The sequence below is a fragment of the Peromyscus eremicus genome, chromosome 4 (genome assembly GCF_949786415.1).
Source record: "Peromyscus eremicus chromosome 4, PerEre_H2_v1, whole genome shotgun sequence".
NCBI lineage: Eukaryota > Metazoa > Chordata > Mammalia > Rodentia > Cricetidae > Peromyscus > Peromyscus eremicus.
Window position 1 is genome coordinate 61274655 of NC_081419.1, and position 21012 is coordinate 61295666.

At 43.7% G+C, this 21012-nt stretch overlaps 1 protein-coding gene across 1 annotated transcript in view; it reads left to right on the forward strand.

The window, feature by feature from the left end:
* The first annotated feature begins 1968 nt into the window (after window positions 1–1968).
* The window catches only part of Itgav (integrin subunit alpha V), a 65234-nt gene continuing 46190 nt past the window's right edge, over window positions 1969–21012 (forward strand). Inside the window, exons 1-2 of the mRNA XM_059258848.1 lie at window positions 1969–2382; window positions 12813–12943. Of these exons, the coding sequence (XP_059114831.1) occupies window positions 2198–2382; window positions 12813–12943 (316 nt within the window). The 5' untranslated portion in view covers window positions 1969–2197. The remainder of the gene's footprint in view (window positions 2383–12812; window positions 12944–21012) is intronic.

Consider the following 21012-nt stretch of genomic DNA (forward strand, 5'->3'; position numbering starts at 1 on the left):
CAGAGTATTTCCTGTAATCGGTTTTGCAGAGATGCTGGCCTGTGCTTGGTAAGACCTCCCAAAGGTTACGTAGCATATCTTTTAGTGAAATTTTAAAAGTCAAAATGATTAACCCAATTAAGTATATACAGGACACTGCACAGAATTATTTAATGTTATTAGATGAATGTATGTTGTCACTGTGTAGATGTAACCATCTTATTAAATAAGAAACACAGAGCCAAATACAGAGTTAAAAGCCAAGAGGTCAGAGCAATAGCTAAGAGCTGAGACTAAAAACCTTACCCTTCACTGCCGCTGCTGTCCTACCTCTCCACAAGAGACCTACTTCCTGTGTGTTTGTCCTTTTTTATTGACTTTCTATTCTGTCTTCTCATTGGTTGTAAACCCAACCACATGACCTCCTCTTCACTGCCCATCTATACAGACCTCCAGGTCTTCTATGGTTGGTATTGAGATTGAAGGCGTGTGTCTCCATGCTGGTGGTATCCTTGAACACACAGAGATCTGCCTGTCATGTGATCGGGATTAAGGGCGTGTGCTACCACTGCCAGACTTCTGCTATGGCTTGCTATTAGCTCTGACCCCCAGGCAACTTTATTTATTAACATACAAATAAAATCAATTTCAGTACAAATAAAATATCACTATATCGCTGAGGTGCTCTTCTGTCGTTTGAAGCATCTCCTATTCTTCTTCCCTCCTCTTTCATCTTCTTTGAGACAAGTTCTCACACGTAGACCTGGCCAGCTTGGAACTTGCTACACAGACTAGATCCTTCTGCCTCTGACTTCCTAGTGCTAGGATTAAAAACCTTTGCTATCACACTAGGCCCATTCACCAAATTCTTAAGTACGCTAGGTACAACACAGGAAAGACTCTGAGCAAACTTTTAAAAATTGATTTTATGTGTATGGGTGTTTTGTCTGCATATATGTATATGCAGCACGTGTATGTCTGGTGCACATAGAGGCCAGAAGAGGAATTGGAATTGGAGTTACAGATGTTTGTGAGTCAACATGTGGGTGCTCGACCACTCTACAAAGAAGGGCAGGTGCTCTTATGCACTGAGCCTTGTCTCCAGTCTCCAAGCTCTGAGCAAAATTTACTCTTCAGTCTTTCACTGATTGAAAGGTTCACTGACTAGGTAATAGGAACTGGAAATGTAAAGAAGCAGGTCAAGATTTCTGTCCAGAAGGAACCCTGTTGTCCACAGCAACTGAAACTTCAAGGGTTCATATTTCCACGGCCTTTCTTCTTCCAGCTCTAAAATCATGTCTACCTGAACTCCCTAAATCAATGATCCATTTTCTAAAATCTCGTCCCTCCAAGCAAGAATCCAAGAATGAGGCCTGAACTCTTCTGTGTGGATTTCGAAGGCTCATCACCTAACCTTTTCCTTACCAACGCCTTTGTCAGCCTGTGAGATCCAGGTCCACACACCACATTCAGGAGGGGCTGTGCTAGCTAGCCTTCTGGAAGTTTATAATTAAGCTCAGTGTGTGGGGGATGGAAGGGGAGGGAAATAGCATATAATTACAGAGTTCTGTTGCTGAGTGCCTGCCGGGCTAAGTGGCAGAAGTAGGAGAAGCGGATAGCGCTTTCCGCATTCTTAAACAAAAGTCGCAGAGAAGTTCCAGGAGGAACCAGGGATCGAGGTGTGCCGGGGCCTCTTTTCGTTTCTTTGTCGCCATCCTCTGGCTTGCTGGGTTGGGCCGGAGGCCCAGGTGGAGGCGCGTGGCCACTGTCCCCCTGGTCCTTTGGGTCTGGGCCGCAGTCCCGGGGCGGGTTCCGAGGACCCGCTGCCAGCGCGCACGGAAGTGCGCTCGGCCCTCTCCGGTGGGAGGCCACCGTGAGCGCGACTTCCTTTTTCGCGGGGCGGCCCGGCCTCCCTGGCTCCTCCTTCCCTCCCCCCTTCCCCCAGCCCGAGCAGCTCCCGGTCCGAGGGACGGCGCTCGCCTCGCCACTACTGAGCGCCAGCCGCCGCGCTAGGGAGCGACCTCGCCGGAGTCCCGCGTCGCGCACCGCGCCCCCTGGGTGGCCGGCCAGCTCAGCCGCCCGTCTCCCCGCCGCCCCGGCCGCCCTTGACCGCTAGCGCACAGCACAGCAGTTCGGGCGCTCGCAGGCGGCGGGCCCCGAGCCCCGGGACAGGGACAGGGACAGGGACTGTATAGCCTTTGGGCTCCGCGCCCCGGCGATGGCTGCTCCCGGGAGGCTGCTGCTGCGCCCTCGCCCCAGTGGCTTTTTGCTGCTGCTGCCCGGCCTCCTGTTGCCCCTCGCCGGTGCCTTCAATCTGGACGTCGAAAGCCCCGCCGAGTACGCCGGCCCCGAGGGAAGTTACTTCGGGTTCGCCGTGGACTTCTTCGCGCCCAGCACGTCTTCGTAAGTGGCCGCGCTGGAGTCCCCAGGCGCCCCCTCCCCCACCGCGCGCCCCCACCCAGCCTATCCGCACCCGGTGGTTGGCTCCACCAAACCGGCCTACCCACTCCATCCCGCGGCTGGCTCAGGTCCTGCAGGGATGAAACATTTGTGGGGATGACCTAGCCTGGCACTCACCATTCACTTTCACCCGGTCCCCAGCTTCTACTGATTGCCTGGGGACACTGGGAGAGAGCTTTGAAGGAGCTCTGTTAAATATCCAGGAAAAGTGAGAGATCAGTACAGGCTGGTCCCGCGGGACTTTTGGCTTCTCTGTCATTCTGTGCCTTGCTTCACTTGGTCCCAGAACTTCTTTTTCTCCCGTACAAGTTAGCCTCTTCCTAGTGCCTTTCGCTCTCCCGAAATTAGCCCTTCCCAGACTCCCTCCCTTAGTCTGATCCTTTTGATTTTCTTTTCTAGACACTAGGATGAGTGAAGTGATCACATTGTTGTCTTACATTGTAAAGGACTGTGAGACCTCTGCGTATTTGAGGTCCACCAGATGAATGGAATGTGTCATCTGTTCCTTTTCCAGTCCACTATTTAGGTCATTGTTCAGAAAGAACGGGGGTGTTTGCTCAGTTTTCACTCGCTGCAGGCCACTTCAATACTGGAAAATTCAGCAGTTCACCTAGGCTTTCAAATTACCCTGGTCCTGTGGTGCCACGTCCCTGAGGATTTGTAGCAATTATTGTCATTTTTGGATTAAAAATTGTCTTTGATTCAACACTGGGCTGGCACCATTCTTACCCCTGCATGTTAGTGTTGGAAACACCGATTTATTGGATGTCTTATGATGTTTGTTACATTGTTTGGGGTGTTTCTCCGTGTTCGCAAGTGGTAACACCTTTTGTCTTAACATTTTTCCCCCCAAGATGTCTGTTTTGGGGATAGGCACTACATAATTTTGATGTTCAGTACTTGGGGAGGACCATTTTCCTGATATATGCTTAGTTTGAAGGTGGTCCAAATAATTGTCTGTGGTTTATTGGGACAGTCTTCAGGATTTATTGACATCATTTTCCTGAACACTGCGGAGTATCACTGATACCAGTCTTTAAGGCAACACATACCTTGGGTGAAGTTGGTGAAAACTAGACATTTTGTAGCACATGGCTTTCTTCACACCGACTGTGCTTTCTGTGAGACCCGAGCGCTCCAAAAAAACGACAGAAGCACCAACTGCAGACACATTTAACCACGTCACATTGATGTGGTTGATCTCTTTGAGGGGGTAGAGTAGAGCTTGGGATCCTACCCAAGGGCTCAGGCTGCTGAGGCAGCACTGCACCTCTGAGCTACACTCACAACTCCTCCGTCTAATCATTGTAGTTAGCGCACCGTTTGACATTTTCTCCTTTCTGGGTATGTTTAAGTGTATGCTTTTTATATCATGGGCATTCTAGTTGCTCCCAGGGTGCACCATTTAGATTTAATTGTACAGAAATTCTGACTGAGAATATATTCCCTGCCTTACATCAGGAATTAGCATTTAGATAATTCAGAGTTGATGGAATGTTGTCCAGGTGCTATTAATTATTTTATTGTTATTAATATTGTTGCTGTTTGCTTCTGTTAATCTATGGCAAAAGTTTAGTGCCCAAGACACATGGCAGGCTGGTAAGCTTTTCAACGTTTTTTGCTCTGGAAAACAGCAGTATGGAGCTGTCGGTGATATTTGCTATTGCTGATTGCAAACCATATGGCCAAAGAATATGCTATGAGCTCACACATTTACAAGACCTCATGCATGGACGTTAATAGTAAGGTGCTGTGGAACTTGAGAGATCGCACGTTGTATTTTGAAACAGTCACCAGCGACTTTGGTACCAAGAGACCAGAGTTCGCTGTCTAGCCTAACTTGAAAAATAGAAAGCAACTTTGAGCTGTAGTTACCCCCTCACCACAAAATAGACCCAAACAAAGGTTTATACTTATTACACTTACTGACTTTTTCAGATTAAATGAAGATTACTACAGAATTATGCTTAATCTTAAAACAAAACAAAAAACAAACACAATGCCAGGCGGTAGTGGCAAACGTCTTAAACCCAGCACTTTGGAGGCAGAAGCAAGCAGATCTCTTGAATTGTCAAAAAGACAAAAAGAGCCGGGCGGTGGTGGCACACGCCTTTAATCCCAGCACACGGGAGGCAGAGCCAGGTGGATCTCTGTGAGTTCGAGGCCAGCCTGGGCTACCAAGTGAGTTCCAGGAAAAGTCGCAAAGCTACACAGAGAAACCCTGTCTCGAAAAACCAAAAAAAAAAAAAAAAAAAAGACAAAAAGAAAAAAAAAAACCCAAACAAACAAAATTATGCTTAATCTTGTTAAAGGCACACCTAAATTCAGCAAGCATTGAAATCAGCAGGACTGTATTATCAGTTGCATAGATTGTTATTTCATGTTACCATAAACTTTTAAAGGAAAACTATATAATCAAGTGTTTGTTAATGAAAGAGCTTCCCCCCACCTCGTGTTAGATCAGTGAGGAGAGTAGCAGTGATTATGTACATTTATGATTATTCCGGTTTCAGGGATCTAAATACTGAAGAATGGCTCACCTCTCATTTTCCTTATTATAGAAGATTATGATTGAACCATCTCCAGATTGCTGTGGGAATGAATGCATCGATATTTATTAAAAAAGAAGTGCTAAGCAAGACTGCTGAGATGAAGCTGGGCATTGTGGTGCACACCTGTAATGTTAGCAGGAGAGAGATGGAGGCAGGCCGATCAGGAGTTCAAGGCACGCCTCAGCTATGTCCTGAGTTCCAGGCCTGCCCTGGGGACATGATCTCTGTCTCAAACCACAGCAAAGGCCCTGGTTTCAAGTTCTTTTCTCCATTAGAAACAACATGACAATAGCTTTGCAGGTTATTTAGCCTGGATTAGCCCATGTGGACTCATTTTGTCTAAAAATGAATTATATTTGCATCAAGAGATGTCAGTTGCACCTCCATTTCTATTAATGGAACCCACTTTTTCTCGGTTGCCCTGGAGATCATTTCGTATTCCTCCCTCTCTTTTTCTATTTTACTTTGTCTCCTACTACACTCCTCCGAGATTAGTCACCGCTTAGTCACCAGGCAGTGTTTCCAGTCTCTGCTTCCTTGGGAATGCTTCCTTGCTGCTATCTCTGCTCCCTGCTTCTGCCTGAGCCTGGTCTGGGCCGCTGAGAGCCTCTTCAATCTGCCTGTCATTTGGCTGCCAGACCTGCAAAATGCCTTATATGTTTCAGCTGGTTTTATATTTCTGAAACATTGTTTTTTTTTATCTTGATATTCTGTTGCTGAATTCTTTTCAGCAGTGGTTTTTTAAAATTTCAATGTTGTAATCATTGTCACAGCATTTTAGAAAATGACTGAATGCAATAGTACTTGAAATCCTGTACTCAGGAGGCTGAGGGCAGGAGAGGATTGTCCCAAGTTTGAAGCCAGCCTGGGCTATATAGTGAATTCTAGGCTGGCTAGCTTTGACTACAGAGGGAGACCTGGTCTCAACGCTCTCCCCTCCCCCAAAAGGATTCAGTATATTTTCATAAACTTGAATGTGACTGTTACTGTGTTGGTTAATTTTTTTCCATCAGAAATAATACATATGCATAAACTACAGCCTTTATTATTTGGAAAGCACATCTTAGGTTTGTTACTTCTGATTAAGACCACAGATTTATTGGGCGGATGTGGTGGTGTATGCCTTAACTCCCAGCTCTTGGGAGGCAGAGGCAGGTGTACTTCTGTGAGTTCCAGGGGAAAATGTATGAAATTTGGTAATTAATGCTTCCGTTTTGCTTTACATAGTTGTTGACCTGAAGCATTTGTTTGTAGAGCAAATCTGAAACTTGAATTACACCTTAACTGTTTTATACACATTTCTTTTCATATACATACATAGTCTTTTTTCAGGAGTTCCTTACGGTGTGGGCTCACCCTAGAGTCAGCTGCATATATGAAACCTGCTTTATCTTGGAAAGGCCAGTGCTGAAAGCAGCCGAATAACTTAGTTCGTTTGGAAAATTTGAAAATGTACTTGTCATGGCTTGGCCAGCCGCCCTGCTTGGTAGCTGGACTTCCATTCTGTGAAGCAACTCCGCTTCCTGCCCTGCCCTGGGTAGGAAGTGCATTTGAAGGGCATCCTCACCAGACTGCCTGAAGCTTTCCTCAGCTTCTGCTTCTTTCTCTTCCTCTCTACTCCGTTTTCCTTCCCATCGCTTATCTCCCATCATTTCCTCTTTTTTTTTTTTTTTCTTTTTTCCTTCACCCTTCTTTTTCTGCTGCTTCTCAGCATCTTCCCAGTTCTTGGCATCGTAAGAATAGCACACTCATTTCTGGAGTCCTGAGGAGGCATTCGTGGACATAAATCCAGTTATCTCAAAGCACCGGTGAAGATGTGGCTCCTGATGATGTTCTTGGACAGATATGTTTTGGAGTGAGATGGCGTCTGTGAGGAGAAAGCTGAAGGCATGTGAATCTTACATTGCTTAGCTTCAAAATCGACTTGTTCTTCAGTGAGGTCTTATTACCCATGTGAGTAGGCTCCCCACCTGTCCAGGAAATGCCGTGAGCCGGCTTCCCTGCCCTTTGCTTTTCCTCTTTCGAGTTAATTACTTGAGCACTAATGGCTCTTTGAGAACATCCGGGAAAGAAAAGCTCCTTTGAAAGCAGATTTTAATTTTCACTTGCTGTTTCATTAGGAAATAGCTTATTAATGATTTTAACTGCTGTTTGGAATGCTAGTGGCACCATCTTGTGTTATTCCTAAGCTTCAGACACTTTAAGTTTTCACTTATCTACTCACTACCTGGGAAATAATTTCTTTTAAGTAGTGATGGAATATTGTACCTCTGTTCCTGAGAACTGAGAACAGAGATTTCAAGTGACTCCTCAAGTGACCCCTCTGCTGACTTGCATGTGAGGCGTCCCTCCTATTTGCCTTGGGCGGTGCTGCTTGTCACAATGCAGACTGTTTCTGTCCCTTACTTTTCTTCTCTTACTCGAGGTAAACTGTTGTAGACAATCAACAGACATGTTCAAGTAATATTACTTTTTGTAAAGTTTCTTGATGGGCTTCTGGGTTGTTTTTGTAGCATAAATAATTTTATAGTTTTATAGTCCTTAATTTTCCTTCTTCTTCTTCTTCTTCTTCTTCTTCTTCTTCTTCTTCTTCTTCTTCTTCTTCTTCATCTTCTTCTTCTTCTTCTTTTTTTTTTTTAGGCAAGGTTTTTCTGTGTAGCCCTGGCTATCCTGGAAATCATCTATGGGAATATATTGTGGGAAAAAAAAATATATATATATATATCCCTTTTTAAGATTCTTTACTTTCTCCAAATCTCCGTTTGGTTTGTCACTTTTAAATACTAAAGTATCAGTATCATTTAAATATTAGTGGTGGCGCAGACCTTTGATCTCAGCAATCAGGAGGCAGAGGCAGGTGGATCTCTTGAGTTTGAGGCCAGTCTGGTCTACAGAGTGAGTTCCAGGGCAATCAGGGCTACACAGAGAAGAAACTCTGTCTTGAAAACAACAACAACAACAACAAAAAATCCAAAACAAAAAACAAGAACAACCCCCCCCCCCAAAAAAAAACACCCAAAAAACCCTAAGTATCTTAAAAGTAACTTAAATATTACAGTGACATTGGGACAAAAAACCTTTTTTTTCTAAATTTTTGTTGCATTCTATTTATTTACTTATTTGTAGGTAGAGGCACACTCTGCCACCATGGTACACATATAGAGGTCAGAGGACAACTTCAGAGAGTCCCGTCCTTCCACAATGTGGGTCCTGGGGATCGAACTCAGATTGTCAGGATTGGCAACAAGTCTCTCTACCCACTGATCCTATTCTTTAACTTTTTAAAAATCATTAACCTGCGGTTTATATCCTCACAGCCATCACGTGTTCCTTTTTATTCTTCTCCTATTTCTGTGCATTTCACCAGTGGGCAGGACTGCACATGAAGGGATGTGTAGGGAAACTGGCTTGAACATCAATATTAGCTCTTCTAATTACCGTCCTTTCATGCCTGTAATGTGCACACAGCCTGATGAAAGCCGCAGCCTGGTTTCGGGGCTGCTCGCAGGCACTCAGACTGTGTGCTGCCAACAGTGACATTTTTAGTCAATGCTCTCTCCTACTGTGCCCTTCTGCCTTTGCCAAAGGCTGTCCCCACATAACTAAGGAGGACTCTCTGTTTTACAGTTGCCAAGTCAAGAAAATATCTGAAGTACAAAATTAAATAGAATTGCTACATGAGGAAATTATTTTAAGGATAACTTAAAGAATTGGATGATTAGGAAAGTCTGATTTCTGTGGCCCAAGAGTCAGAATACACTGGAAACGATTTACTGATATGTGGTTAGTGTAAGACTGAGACCTGTAGCTGATGAATGTGTTGTTACCTGCCTAGGCAGAAGGGTGAATTAGAGCCCTGCATTCAAATAAGCACTTCTTCATAAGTAATGAATAGTTTTGACAAAAAAATTATAGAAGACCCTGAAAAGAAATGTGCAAATGGCAATCTAGAAGTGAGTTGCTTGTGGGTGTCAAGGAAGATCTGGGGACCAGCTGTTCTGACTTGGAACCTCCCGTGGTTCACACAAAGAACTCTGCAGGGAGGACCTAAGTCCTCTTCAGGATGGTTGAAAAGCAGCACATAGACCAAGAAACCAGATGACTGGCCACTGACTGGCCACTTTATGACTCAGCCTTCTCCCTCCCCCGATCCCAAAGCTTTCATTTCAACCTAGTGTGGTCAGAGAGAAGGGCAGAGCATAGGGAAACGCTGGACACTGTCACTACCTTTAAGCCTGAAGGGTTAGGGAAAGGGACATGTTCTAGATTTGACAGCATCCCATGGAAGGAGGACTGGGCTCCCTACTCCCACCCCAGTGGGAGGACAGCATCCCACAGAGTCCTACTCTGTGTATGAGTTACTTTTCTGTTTATTTGGGCTTACAGTTCCAGGGGTATAGTCCATATGGTGGAGGAAGCATTGGCAGCATGTGGCTGGATTAAGAAGCTGAGAGATCACATTTTCAACTACAAACTTAAAGCAGAAAGAGTGAACTGAAGTGGGGTGAAGCTCTACACTCTCAAGTCCCATCCCCGTGATGTGCTTCCTTCAGCAAGGCTACATCTACTGAGGTTTCCATAACCACCCTACACTGCACCCCTGGCTGGGGGCCCAGTGTTGAAATACCTGAGCCTATGAGGACCATTCTCCTCTCTTCTAAGCTCTTATCCTAGTTCTCTACTGATGAAACCACTGATGGGAAAATCCCAGTCCACGGGCCACATCTGGCCACTGCATGTCCATGTAAATAAAATTTTATTAGAACCAGAAGTATTCTCTTTCTCAGAGAAATACTGGGGAAAAAATCATTTTCTTAAGATAAAAATCGACTTTCATGGTACCCTCTCCACTAGTTAAAAAAAAGTTTTTTGAGAGTCTCCTATAGCTCAGGCCGTCTCTGAACTTGGCATATAGTACTATGTAGCCAAGGATGACCTTGAACTTCTGATCCTCCGGTCTTTCTCCTATATGATGAGATTATAGACATGTGCTATCACACCTGATTTTAGGTGGTACTTAGGATTGAATTTTTTGATTGTACTGTGGTTTTTTTGTTTGTTTGTTTTTTTGTTTTTTGTTTTTTCTAGCTAGGCAAGTGCTCTGTCAGATGGGCTACATCTCCTGCTCACCTTCCCTGTTTGGGGTTATTAGAGATCCAACCTTCAATGATGCTGGTCAAGTGCTGTGTCACTCAGCTACATATCCAGACCTATGGCCAACTTTTTTGATCTAATTGAGAGGAGAAAACACACACACACACACACACACACACACACACACACACAATTTATACATTTACAGATAGAAAATTTGCATAGTCTGATTTGCCTATGTTAATCAACATACTCTGAAAGAAACTGGGGTTTTGTAATGACAAGGAGTTTCTTTTATCTTGTGAGTGGTTGGAATCTCACACCCAACCTAATTTTTTCCTTGTGAAAGATTCTTGCTAAGGGAAAATGAAGCTGATCTCTTACTCAGAATCATTTCACTGTGATGGGAGAGGGGCAGGCACTGGTGTTTTGCTGCTGCCAAATATGACTGCATAAAAATTTATTAAACAGGGTGTGGCTTGGTTGGGAGTTTAATTTGCATTTTGAATGTGTGAGTTTTCAAGGTAAGCGTCAGAGTAAAGGACACCTATTACTCAGCAGTCCACACAGCAGATTTCTGTTGATCTAGGTGAGATCTGACGGCTACTACCTGGAATAAGTGAGGTTGAAAGTGATTTTTAAAATTACAGTAAGTACATTTCATATTTAAGATGTAGCTTCATAACTGTAAGTTTTCCTTTGCCAGAATTTAAGTGACTTGTTTAGCCAAGTGAAATGGTGGCAAGGAATGTATCTCCTTAGTGCTGCCCCCACCCCCTGCATACCCTCTTTTGACACCTCTAAACTAAATCTGTCAGTTTCTTGAAAAGCAAGTTTCTTTTATGATACCTCTCTCTCTTTCTTCCTTACCCCTCAGAGCTCACCCTTGCCTGTCTTCTCTCAGAACTTCTCCTGGGTGCAAATGTCCATTTTGTGTTGGGACTTTCAACACACTATTTCTCCCAGACCTCTATCAGATCTCCAGGTTATTCATTAAGTGACTCACACAGACATAGTGATGGGATAGACTGAGAACTGAGTCCATGTTTTTCTGGGATCTGTCTTCCTCTCCTCTCCTCCCTCAACTAGCATGCTAGATAGTGAAGAGTTGGGTGATGTTTTTCCGTCTTCTCCATTTCCACGTTCAAGTCATTGGTGCTCTCTCTCTCTCTCTGTTCATTCTACTCCGAGCGTTTCTCAAATCTCCCCTCTTTTTTCTCCATCTCCTCTGGCTAAGACAGGTCACCATTCCCTCCCCGAGCTTGCTTTCTTTGATCTATTTTGTTTGTTTCTTTAATTCTCGAAAGGCAAGAAAGTCACCTTCCTAAGGTTTGAAATGGAACCGAGATAAAACTGATGGTTTTACTATGTCTGAAGGGCACTTCGTGACGTAGCTTTTGCCGGGCTCCCAGGCTGTTGGGGGCCATTCCCAGCTTGCTCTCTCTTCTTAGCCACACCACTTGTCTCTTCTGTCCTGGAGACTATGTTCTTTCCCACCCGGGATCTTTTTGCAGAGCTTAGGGTGCTTCTACTTTTTCACCCTCCTTTCCCTCCGTCCTCCCTTCTTCGTCACTCTCCTCTAAGCAGGTTCCTCTCAGTTCACCGTGAGTTCCCTAGAGAACATTTCCCTGTGTACTTATCTTCCTATTCTCCTATGAGCCCTTCCTGGAGAGAGTTCCCTTTATCTCCAGGAACTCTTTCCCCTCCATTCGTGGAAGATAATTTCCTTTATCTAAGGGAGGCCTGCACTCCTTATTTCCAAGAAATCTTCTCTTAGCCAGTTGTTTGTCTCCTTCCTAGCTCCTGTCATGTCCAGTGGTTTGTTGGTTGGCTGGTTTCTTGTGGGGAGGGCAACGTCTAGAATGTCTAGAATGCCTTTAGTGCCAGAACCGAGCCCAATGTAGCACATATGTTCAAGCCTCACATTAATTTTTTGGATGACTAGAAAACAAAAAGTTGGCCAGGTGTGGTGGTGCATGCTTTTAATCTCTGTACTGAGGCAGAGACAGGGGAGTCTCTGTGAGTCCAGGCCAGGCATAGGCTGAGACCTTGTCTCAAAAAGAGGAGGGGAGGAGAAAAAGGAACTTAGGGGGGAAAAGTACATTGTGTGTGTGTGTGTATATGTGTGTGTGTGTAGGCATGTGGATTATGGCAAACATGCATGGAGGTCAGAGGTCAACTTTTGGGGAGTCAGGTGTCTTCTGCCGTATAGCTTCTGGGAATTGAACTCAAGTCTTCAGATGGTAACAATCACCTTTACTATGTCATTGGTCCAAAAAACTCTTATGTATTTAAAATGTACAGTTTGGGGTTGGAGAGATGGCTCAGTGGTTAAGAGCACTGGGTGTTCTTTTAGAGGACTCAGGTTCAATTCTCAGCATCTACAAGCAGCTCACAATCATCTGTAATTCCAGTTCCAGGGGATCTGACAGACACCCTGTTCTGAACTCCTTAGGTACCAGACACAAATGTTGGACACAGACATACACGCAGGCAAAACACTCCTACCCATAAAATAAATATATCTAAAAAAACCAAGATGTACAGTTTGGATGATGTACATTTTTAAACGAATACAACAGGAATTACAATGGGGAAATTACGCCATTCGAAAATAGTTTTTAGAAGTATTTGTGGATTAAATCAGAAGAATGTTTCGTCATAAATCATAATGCAAATCTTCCGCTTTGTGTCATCCGAGCTATCACGGGCCCTTTTGTGTTGTAGCAGGATGTTTCTCCTGGTGGGAGCCCCGAAAGCAAACACAACGCAGCCTGGGATTGTGGAAGGAGGGCAAGTTCTCAAGTGTGACTGCTCATCCAGCCGCCGCTGCCAGCCCATTGAATTCGATGCCACAGGTAAACTCTGATTTGTCCGCTCTCCCGTGTCCGTTCTCTTAATTCACGCCTTTGGTTGGTTGGTTGGTTGGTTTCGGAGACAGGGTCTCACTGTGTATCCTTGGATAGGCTAGAACTCGCTATGTAGACCAGGCTGGTTTTGAACTTACTGAGATCTGCCTACCTCCATCTTCTGAGAGCAGGGATTAAAGACCACCACACACAGGCTCATTTGTTCCTATTTTTTTTTGTTCTGTTTTTGTTTTAATGTAACGACAGGGCTGGAGAGGTGGTTCCGTGTTTAAGCACACTTGCTGCTCTTGCAGAGGACTGGGCTTCAGTTCCGAGGACCCACTTGGCATCTTATAACCATTTGTAGCACCATTTCCACGGGATCCTCCAAAGGCACCAGTCATGCTGGCGGTACCCATACATGTGTGCAGGCAAAGTACTCACCCACATAAGTAAAAGCAAATAAATCTTTTAAAAAGTAACAGCTTAGTAACATCATCACCCCGCATGCACAGGGAGAGTTATCTCTATACGTGATTTGTATGTTTTGCAGCAGTTCTGTGTATCTCCATTGTTTTGGAAGTCTTCCAACTTAAACGGACAGTGTCAAAATGTAGACATTTTGGGAAAAATCTATTAAGATAAGTTTATGTCTCTTCTGGGAAGAGGGAGGTCTCAGGAACATCAGAGATTGCTGCTGTTTTTCTTGGAGCCAAATTGAGGCATGACTCACTGACTACTACAGATTACTTCTCATCATGAATGTGTCCCAGGCTTGGTGTGATGCAAAAAAAAAAAAAAAGAAAGAAAGAAAAAAAAAAGTCGAGGAATCATTTTGAATATTCAAATAGATTTAAATGGCTAAAAAAAATCATCAACAAATTTTTATCTAAAATGTATTAGAAAAATTATTGTGTTACTGATAACAGTATAATTTTATTTTTGGAATACATTTCAATGCAAATCAAGTTGGTGGCAGTAAAAAAAGTTAACATCAGGAAGATGAGAGATAATTCAAATTTTATATTTTTGTCATTGGAATAAAATGTGCAGGTTCCCATATACATTTATATTGGTATATTCTTATGTATTTTTAAAAGTTCGGGGAGAGGCTGGAGAGATGGCTCAGCAGCTAAGAGCACTTGTTACTCTTGTAAGGACTGGGGTTTGGCTCTCAGCACCCACATGGTGGTTCACAACCATCTGTAACTGCAGTTTCAGGGGTTCCTATGCCTTCTTCTGACCTCTGTGGGTATGAGGCACGCATGTGGTACATACATATCCATGCAGTCAAAACACTGCATGGATATATATATATATATATATGGATATAGATGAGTGTACAGATCGTTCATGTAGCAGGCTAATGTAGTCTGTTACTTCTGCTTTATGTCCGAGCCAGTATTAGTTTGCTATTGCTGATATCATGTTATCTCAATGGTAGTTTCTTTTATTATTGCTGGGAATTGAACTCAGGATCTTGTGTGGGAACGAATGACCACTGAACTTTCCCTTCAGCCCCCAGATGTCTTTAAACAAGTATTTGTTACCATCACTCTTAGAAGTTAGGCATTTAAAGTGCATTTCACTGGGCCAAAGTCAAGTCAGTGACCCTGCATTTCTTTTGGAGCCAACGGGGTGAGGGGTGGGGGATTGGGGGAGGAGGAGAGAACCAGGAGCTTGGATCCCCTTTGTTCAGCGAAGGCCAGCAGTGTCAACAGGATTCAATGCTTCCTCACTCGACAGATGACTGCCCTGCCTCCCCTTCGATACACCAGACATTTCAAGGTTCTGCAGTTGACCACACCTGCCAAGTCTTTTATGGCATGTGATTTTCCATATTCATTGGGAAGATTCTGGGAAGTAGGGCATACATTTCTCACGGAGTGGCATTATTCTATTGGCTAGAGTCTCTTTACGTATTTTAAAAATTCATATTGGTTATGCTGAGAACTGTGTTTATATAAATAGGCTTTGCTCCTTCCCTTGTTCCTTTTCTGTTGGCAACTGTGGTTATTTGGATTGCAGACGGGACTTAGAAGATTCAGGCTGATACTGATGACCTTGGGAAAGGGTTTTCATTTGCTAGTATCAGTTTCCCTGTTGGTCAGAGAAAGCGGGGCTGTCATGTAGATCAGAGGAGTTCATAACTATGACCTCACTTTACAGACAACCAAGCACTTCACAGGGGAAGAATGGATTGTTTATTACAGCCCCTCACTAAACCTGCATAGAGAATAATCATGAAAAGGGACTTAGGAAAAAGGAAAGACATAAAGATAATTGTGGCTGCTAAGTGAATTATGTCTTGGTTTACATTTTAGTCTCTGTTACTGTGAGTTTTGGGGAAACCCTCTCATTGCCAGATGCTTTCCTTTTCCAAGGAAGCAGATGTTGCAAACAGATTGATCACTGCCCAGTTTTATTAAAAAAAAAAAAAAAAAAAAAAAAAAAAAAAAGAATTATTTCCAGCTGGAAGTGGCCTCATGTGCCTCTTACTCCAGCTCTGTGGTGGGCAAAGACAGGAGGGACCCTGGAGCATGCTGGCTGCCACACCAGCTCCAGGTCCAGTGACAGACTGTCTCAAGGGAAGAAGGCAGAGAGATAAAGGAGACACCCAGTTTTCTGGCCTCTTCATACATGAGCATGGGCATGTGTATCCACACATCCGAGTGCATATATAACACATGCCTGCACTGCTTCCGCCTTCCAAAAACACTCATCTCCACTGGGGAAGCAAGGGGCATGCCTCTTTCCTTGGAAATACAGGCTTGACTGCAAGCTTGAGAATCATGTCTTTTGAAAGTAGAAGAAAGCCCTAACTTCGTCCTAGAGAAGATCAGATATAGGATCCTATTCTTTTTGTCCTGAACGTCTTGCTGATGCAACACTCAGGCTTGTTTCTAGAAGGTTTCAGCTGCAGGCAGTAGACAAGCCTGGCCACGCAGACTCTCATCCAGAAGAATGTTGTGGAGTTATTTCCCCACACATTCCTAGGCATTGCTTTAAATAACAAATGTAAAACTGGCCTCTGTGTGGAGCACTTTCCAGCTCACTAAGATGAAAACACTTAGGTAGACTCTAAAACATATTCCTGCAAGTTTAACTTCCTCCAATTGGTGAGTTTTTGTCTCTCAGAGATACGTCCAGATTGAGTAGCCTTATAAATACAAAGTTACAACAAATGAAACATAACCTTCTTTTCCTGGTTGCTACAGGATGAATTTAGACGAAAGTTTTCTCCCTTAATGAACGTGTATCTCCTGTTAGAATCAATCATCTCCTGGTTCAGAATTGTATGATTGGAGGTCTGATAAGCACCTTTGGAACAGATAATTTTGTCCAGTTCTTTTTATTAATGATTAACTAACATATAGTTAATAATATTTTATTCAGTATCTGCAACATTTGACAAACCAGTTTCACACGATCCCTTTACATCCTCCTCCTACTCACGGTTTGATCCGACTCATACCCATTCTTCCAGACTGGGGTTGATTGGATTTTTTTCCTTTGAAATCCCCAGTAAAGAGATTTTGTTGGAAACTGTTTGAGCTTTCAGATCCCTCCCTCCCCAACACTAGACGGAAACAATCCGGCATTGAGAGAGCAGGCCTGTCCCACCGGCCTTGTTCTTTGTGCTGTTTCCTGCAGAAGCTCCAAGACTGCTGGTGGGATGAAGGGGGAGGGTCTGAGTAACTATAAATAAACAATGCTGGTACCCAGAAAACGAGCTTCAGCCGCTGTCTTCCGGATACGCTTTGCTGACTCCTCTTGTTTACCTTTAGAGGACAGCTGTCTTAGGTAAACAATGTTTCCAGATAGTTCTATGGAAATTAGTAACAGCTGGCAGCTTTGGGAGGGACACACAGAGGGTATGAGGGAGGGAGGGGACATGCACCTAGCCAGCCAGATCCCCTGGAATCCACCCTGGTGATGAGCAGAGTGACAGATGTCATAGCCACACTGCTCCCACATCTGTGTTTCTCCACCAGCAGAGGCCTATGTCTCATTCACTGTTGCCTTCCTAGCATTTAGACAGAAGGCTTAATGTATGAGCAAAGAGATTTCTTCCTCTGACCTCTGAAGTCTCAATTGAGAGATTTTTCTTTCAACCAGATTTATTTTTGGTAATATCTGAGTTGAAGTGGTATTTAGGGGTGAAAACCTGCTTAAGGAGGTTTTTAAAGTGTTTGTTTTATTCAAGGATTAATGTGGGATGACGTTGTTTTAATAACTTATTCTAGCAAACAAAAAAACAACAAATTCTCTAATGACCTAAACCATCTCATTATTCATAAATGCCATAGTCAAGAATAGGACCCAAATGACTAAAACCACATTTAACTTCTAAATAAAATTTTAATCTCTTATTTCTTTTTACTATTTCAGCAGTTCTGTTTTAAAAGAGTGGTATAATCTTGTTCTAAAAGATGTTCTTTAGGCATAAAAAGAAGAGACAAAACACTTAGCTTTTGGGTAGCAGTGTATCTTCGTCTTCAGATTCAGCATTATGTTAATTATAGTCCAGTTCTCCAGCAAGCTGAAGGCCAACTGTCTGGCAGTAGTTTGTGAAATACTTGGAAGGAGAAGACCAAGGAAATAAGTGTTAGGTGCTCACAAGGAGGCTGGACAGTATGCGCTGGTCATTGCTTCTCTCCTTACTATTTTGTCATGGGAGTTTGGTAAGGTGCAAATAACAAATTTTGGAAGCTTGAAAAAAATAGGTGTTTAAATTTCAAGTCTCTAGTGAATTGTGTCATGATTATATTTATTTTATTTATTCTTCTCAAGACAGGGTTTCTGTCTATAACTGTTCTGGCTGTCCTGGAACTAGCTCTGTAGCCCAGGCTGGCTTCGAACTCACAGAGATCCGCCTGCCTCTGCGTCCCGAGTGCTGAGATTAAAGGTGTGCCACTATACCCTATCCTCTGTAGTTTTGGGGATAATACAAGTGAATTGTCCAACGCATTTTGTAATTATGGACAGAAATCTTTACAGTCTTGAGGTGAAGTGGTGTTTGAGGTCAAAAACAAAAACAAACAACAAACAAAAAGCATTTCTTCCCGTCCCAGATCCCCTGGTCTGAGTTCTGTTTCCTTTTCAAGTGTAGCTCCTCAGTCCAGCAGTCTGGGCGTTCCAGCATAACGAAAACGGTGACTTCAGGGCTGTGACTCAAAATATTTACTTCCCTCTTGTGTCCCAGAATGGCTGCCAGCTCCAGCCAGGTCCTGAATGAGCTGCTTGTGGGTTTGTTTGGAGAGAAGCCTTTCCTTCTTCCTCCCGCCCACTCTATTCACACTTCCTTTCAGTGAAGCCACTGTCTGATGTGGAATCTGGGTATTTTAGGACTTGGGCTCTGCAAAGAAAATTCTGATTAGTGAAGACAAACTTCCTTTAGAGCAAGCTTCTTGAATAGATGGTGATCTGAAGTTGTGACTGTTGACGCTGGAGGCAGTGAATGCAGTAGATGGTGTGTGTGTGTGTGTGTGTGTGTGTGTGTGTGTGTGTGTGTGTATTTTTATGATGATTGACTTAACTTTAGGTGTCAATATAGACCAGTGCATTATATCAGCTGTGTTTAGTGATGCAACTGAAAAGTTTTTAAAGATGTATTTATTTTTATTTTATGTGTGTGAGTGTTTTGTCTGCTTGTATGTCTGTGCACCATATGTGCAGTACCTGTGGAGGTCAGAAGAGGGCGTTGGGTCCCTTGGAACTGGAGATACTGATGGTTGTGGCCCACCGTGTGGGTGCTGGGAATCACTGGGATTCTCTGGAAGAGCAGCCAGAGTTTCAAACCTCTGCACCAACTCTCCAGCTGCATGACCAAAAAAAATTTAATCACATGACTGCTGATTCCGAACAATTCTCAGTTTCAGAGAATCTCCAAGGTCATTTTTGAAATGAGTGAAGTACCCTCCGTGAAGTACCACTTCCCCTAAGGCAGTGGTTCTCAACTTGTGGGTCATGACCCCGTTGACAGACCTCTATCTCCAAAAATATTTTCATTATGATTCATAACAGTAGCAAAATTACAGTTGTGAAGTAGCAACAAAAATAATTTTGTTTTGGGGGGGGAGTCACCACAACATGAGGACCTGTATTAAAGGGTTGAAGCATTAGGAAGACTGAGAACCACTACACTAAGGAAACTGGCCTTCTACTATTCAATTTTTTTTTTTTTTTAATTTTTAAAGATAGGGGTTGTCTTAGGGTTTCTATTGCTGTGGAGAAGATACCATGACCATAGTAGCTGTTATAAAGAAAAACATTTAGCAGAAATTTTAAAAACTAATTTAAGGCAGGCATGGTGATGCAAACTTTAAACATTTAGTTGAGGTGACTGCTTACAGTTGCAGAGGTTTAGTCCATCATCATCATGGTGGGAAGCATGGCAGCATGCAGGCCGACATGCTGCTAGCTGCATCTTGATCAGAAGGCAGCAGGAAGTGGTCTGAGACACTGGGTGGTATCTTAAGCATATGTGAGACCTCAGCCCAACTCCGCAGTGGCACACTTCCTCCAACACCACACCTACCCCTGTAAGGCCACACCTCCCATTAGTGCCACTCCCTTTAAAGGCCATTTTCTTTCAAACCGCCACAGGGGTCTACTTGCTATGTAGGCTGAACAGGCAGGCTTCGAACTCATGATTTATCTGCCTCAGTGTCCTGGGTGCTGTGATTACAGGCTTGCATCACCATGCCTGCCTTAAATTAGTTTTTAAAATTTCTGTTTTCATAAAAAAAACCACATGTCTCATGTCTGATGCTTTAAAAAACAAACAAACAAACAAACAAAATCCCTCTGATTGTTGATTTGTTCTAAGTGGTAAATAGTTTTTTATATGGAAAAGAACTATGGATTTTATACTTGTTGACAAGTATAAAAACCAGATATATAAAATTTGCATGTATTTTCTATGACCTTTTCTAGTTTTCATTAATCCCATATCCAGAAACGGGTCCCTGAGAGTCATTATGATAGATATTTTCTTTTTTTTCTTTCTTTTCTTTCTTTCTTTCTTTTCTTCTTCTTCTTCTTCTTCTTCTTCTTCTTCTTCTTCTTCTTCTTCTTCTTCTTCTTCTTCTCCTTCTCCTTCTCCTTCTCCTTCTCCTTCTCCTTCTCCTTCTCTTTCCCCTTCTCCTTCTCCTTCTCCTTCTCCTTCTCCTTCTCCTCCTTCTCCTTCTCCTTCTCCTTCTCCTTCTCCTTCTCCTTCTCCTTCTCCTTCTCCTTCTCCTTCTCCTTCTCCTTCTCCTTCTCCTTCTCCTTCTCCTTCTCCTTCTTCTTCTTCTTCTTCTTCTTCTTCTTCTTCTTCTTCTTCTTCTTCTTCTTCTTCCAATCCTATAATATATATTAAACATCACAACAGGAACACAAATGCTTTTGGGATGCACTGTGAGCTATTCCATTAGGATCTTGTGGGTACCTCCCACCCTCACAGTGAGCTGCATGGAGGCATCTGTATCATAGGAATCAAACAGGAGAACCCGGAAAGCAAGCAATTAAATGGAAGGAAGCTCTAAAGAGGCAAAAGGCCATAGGAGGAACCCCACGTGGTTCTAGGAAAGACTCCCTTTTCATTTTATGATTCAATTGTAAAGAGGAAGTGAGTTCTGAGAAAAATATTTGAAGTACTCTAGTAGGGGGAAAAGGTGGTCCTTCACCAGGGGGTCCAGTCTCTGGGCTCCAGCTTGGCTCTGGTACTGATTTGGGATTGCAGGGCCTGTCCCTCCTCTGGCGTCAGGGCCGCACGCAGGCATGCTTGCTCTTCACCCCTGGGGTGTAGCACCCGCACAGCGTTCTGAAAGACAGCTGCTGACACCCTGGAGGTCACAGCCTCTATCTCAAGGAAGCAGGCTGCTGTGGCTTGCTCATCCTCAGTCAGCAGCAGATTCCCGCAAACATCCAGGGGAAGAGCTGCAGACCCCGTGGGTGTGGCCGTGCGTACTGCAGGACCCGGACCAGGACCTGGACCAGCTAGGGCAGTGGTCACGGAAGCAGAGTTGGGGTTGCGTCGAGCCATACTCAAGGTCACAGGAGCCCCATCCCTACACACCTCTCCTCACGATGTT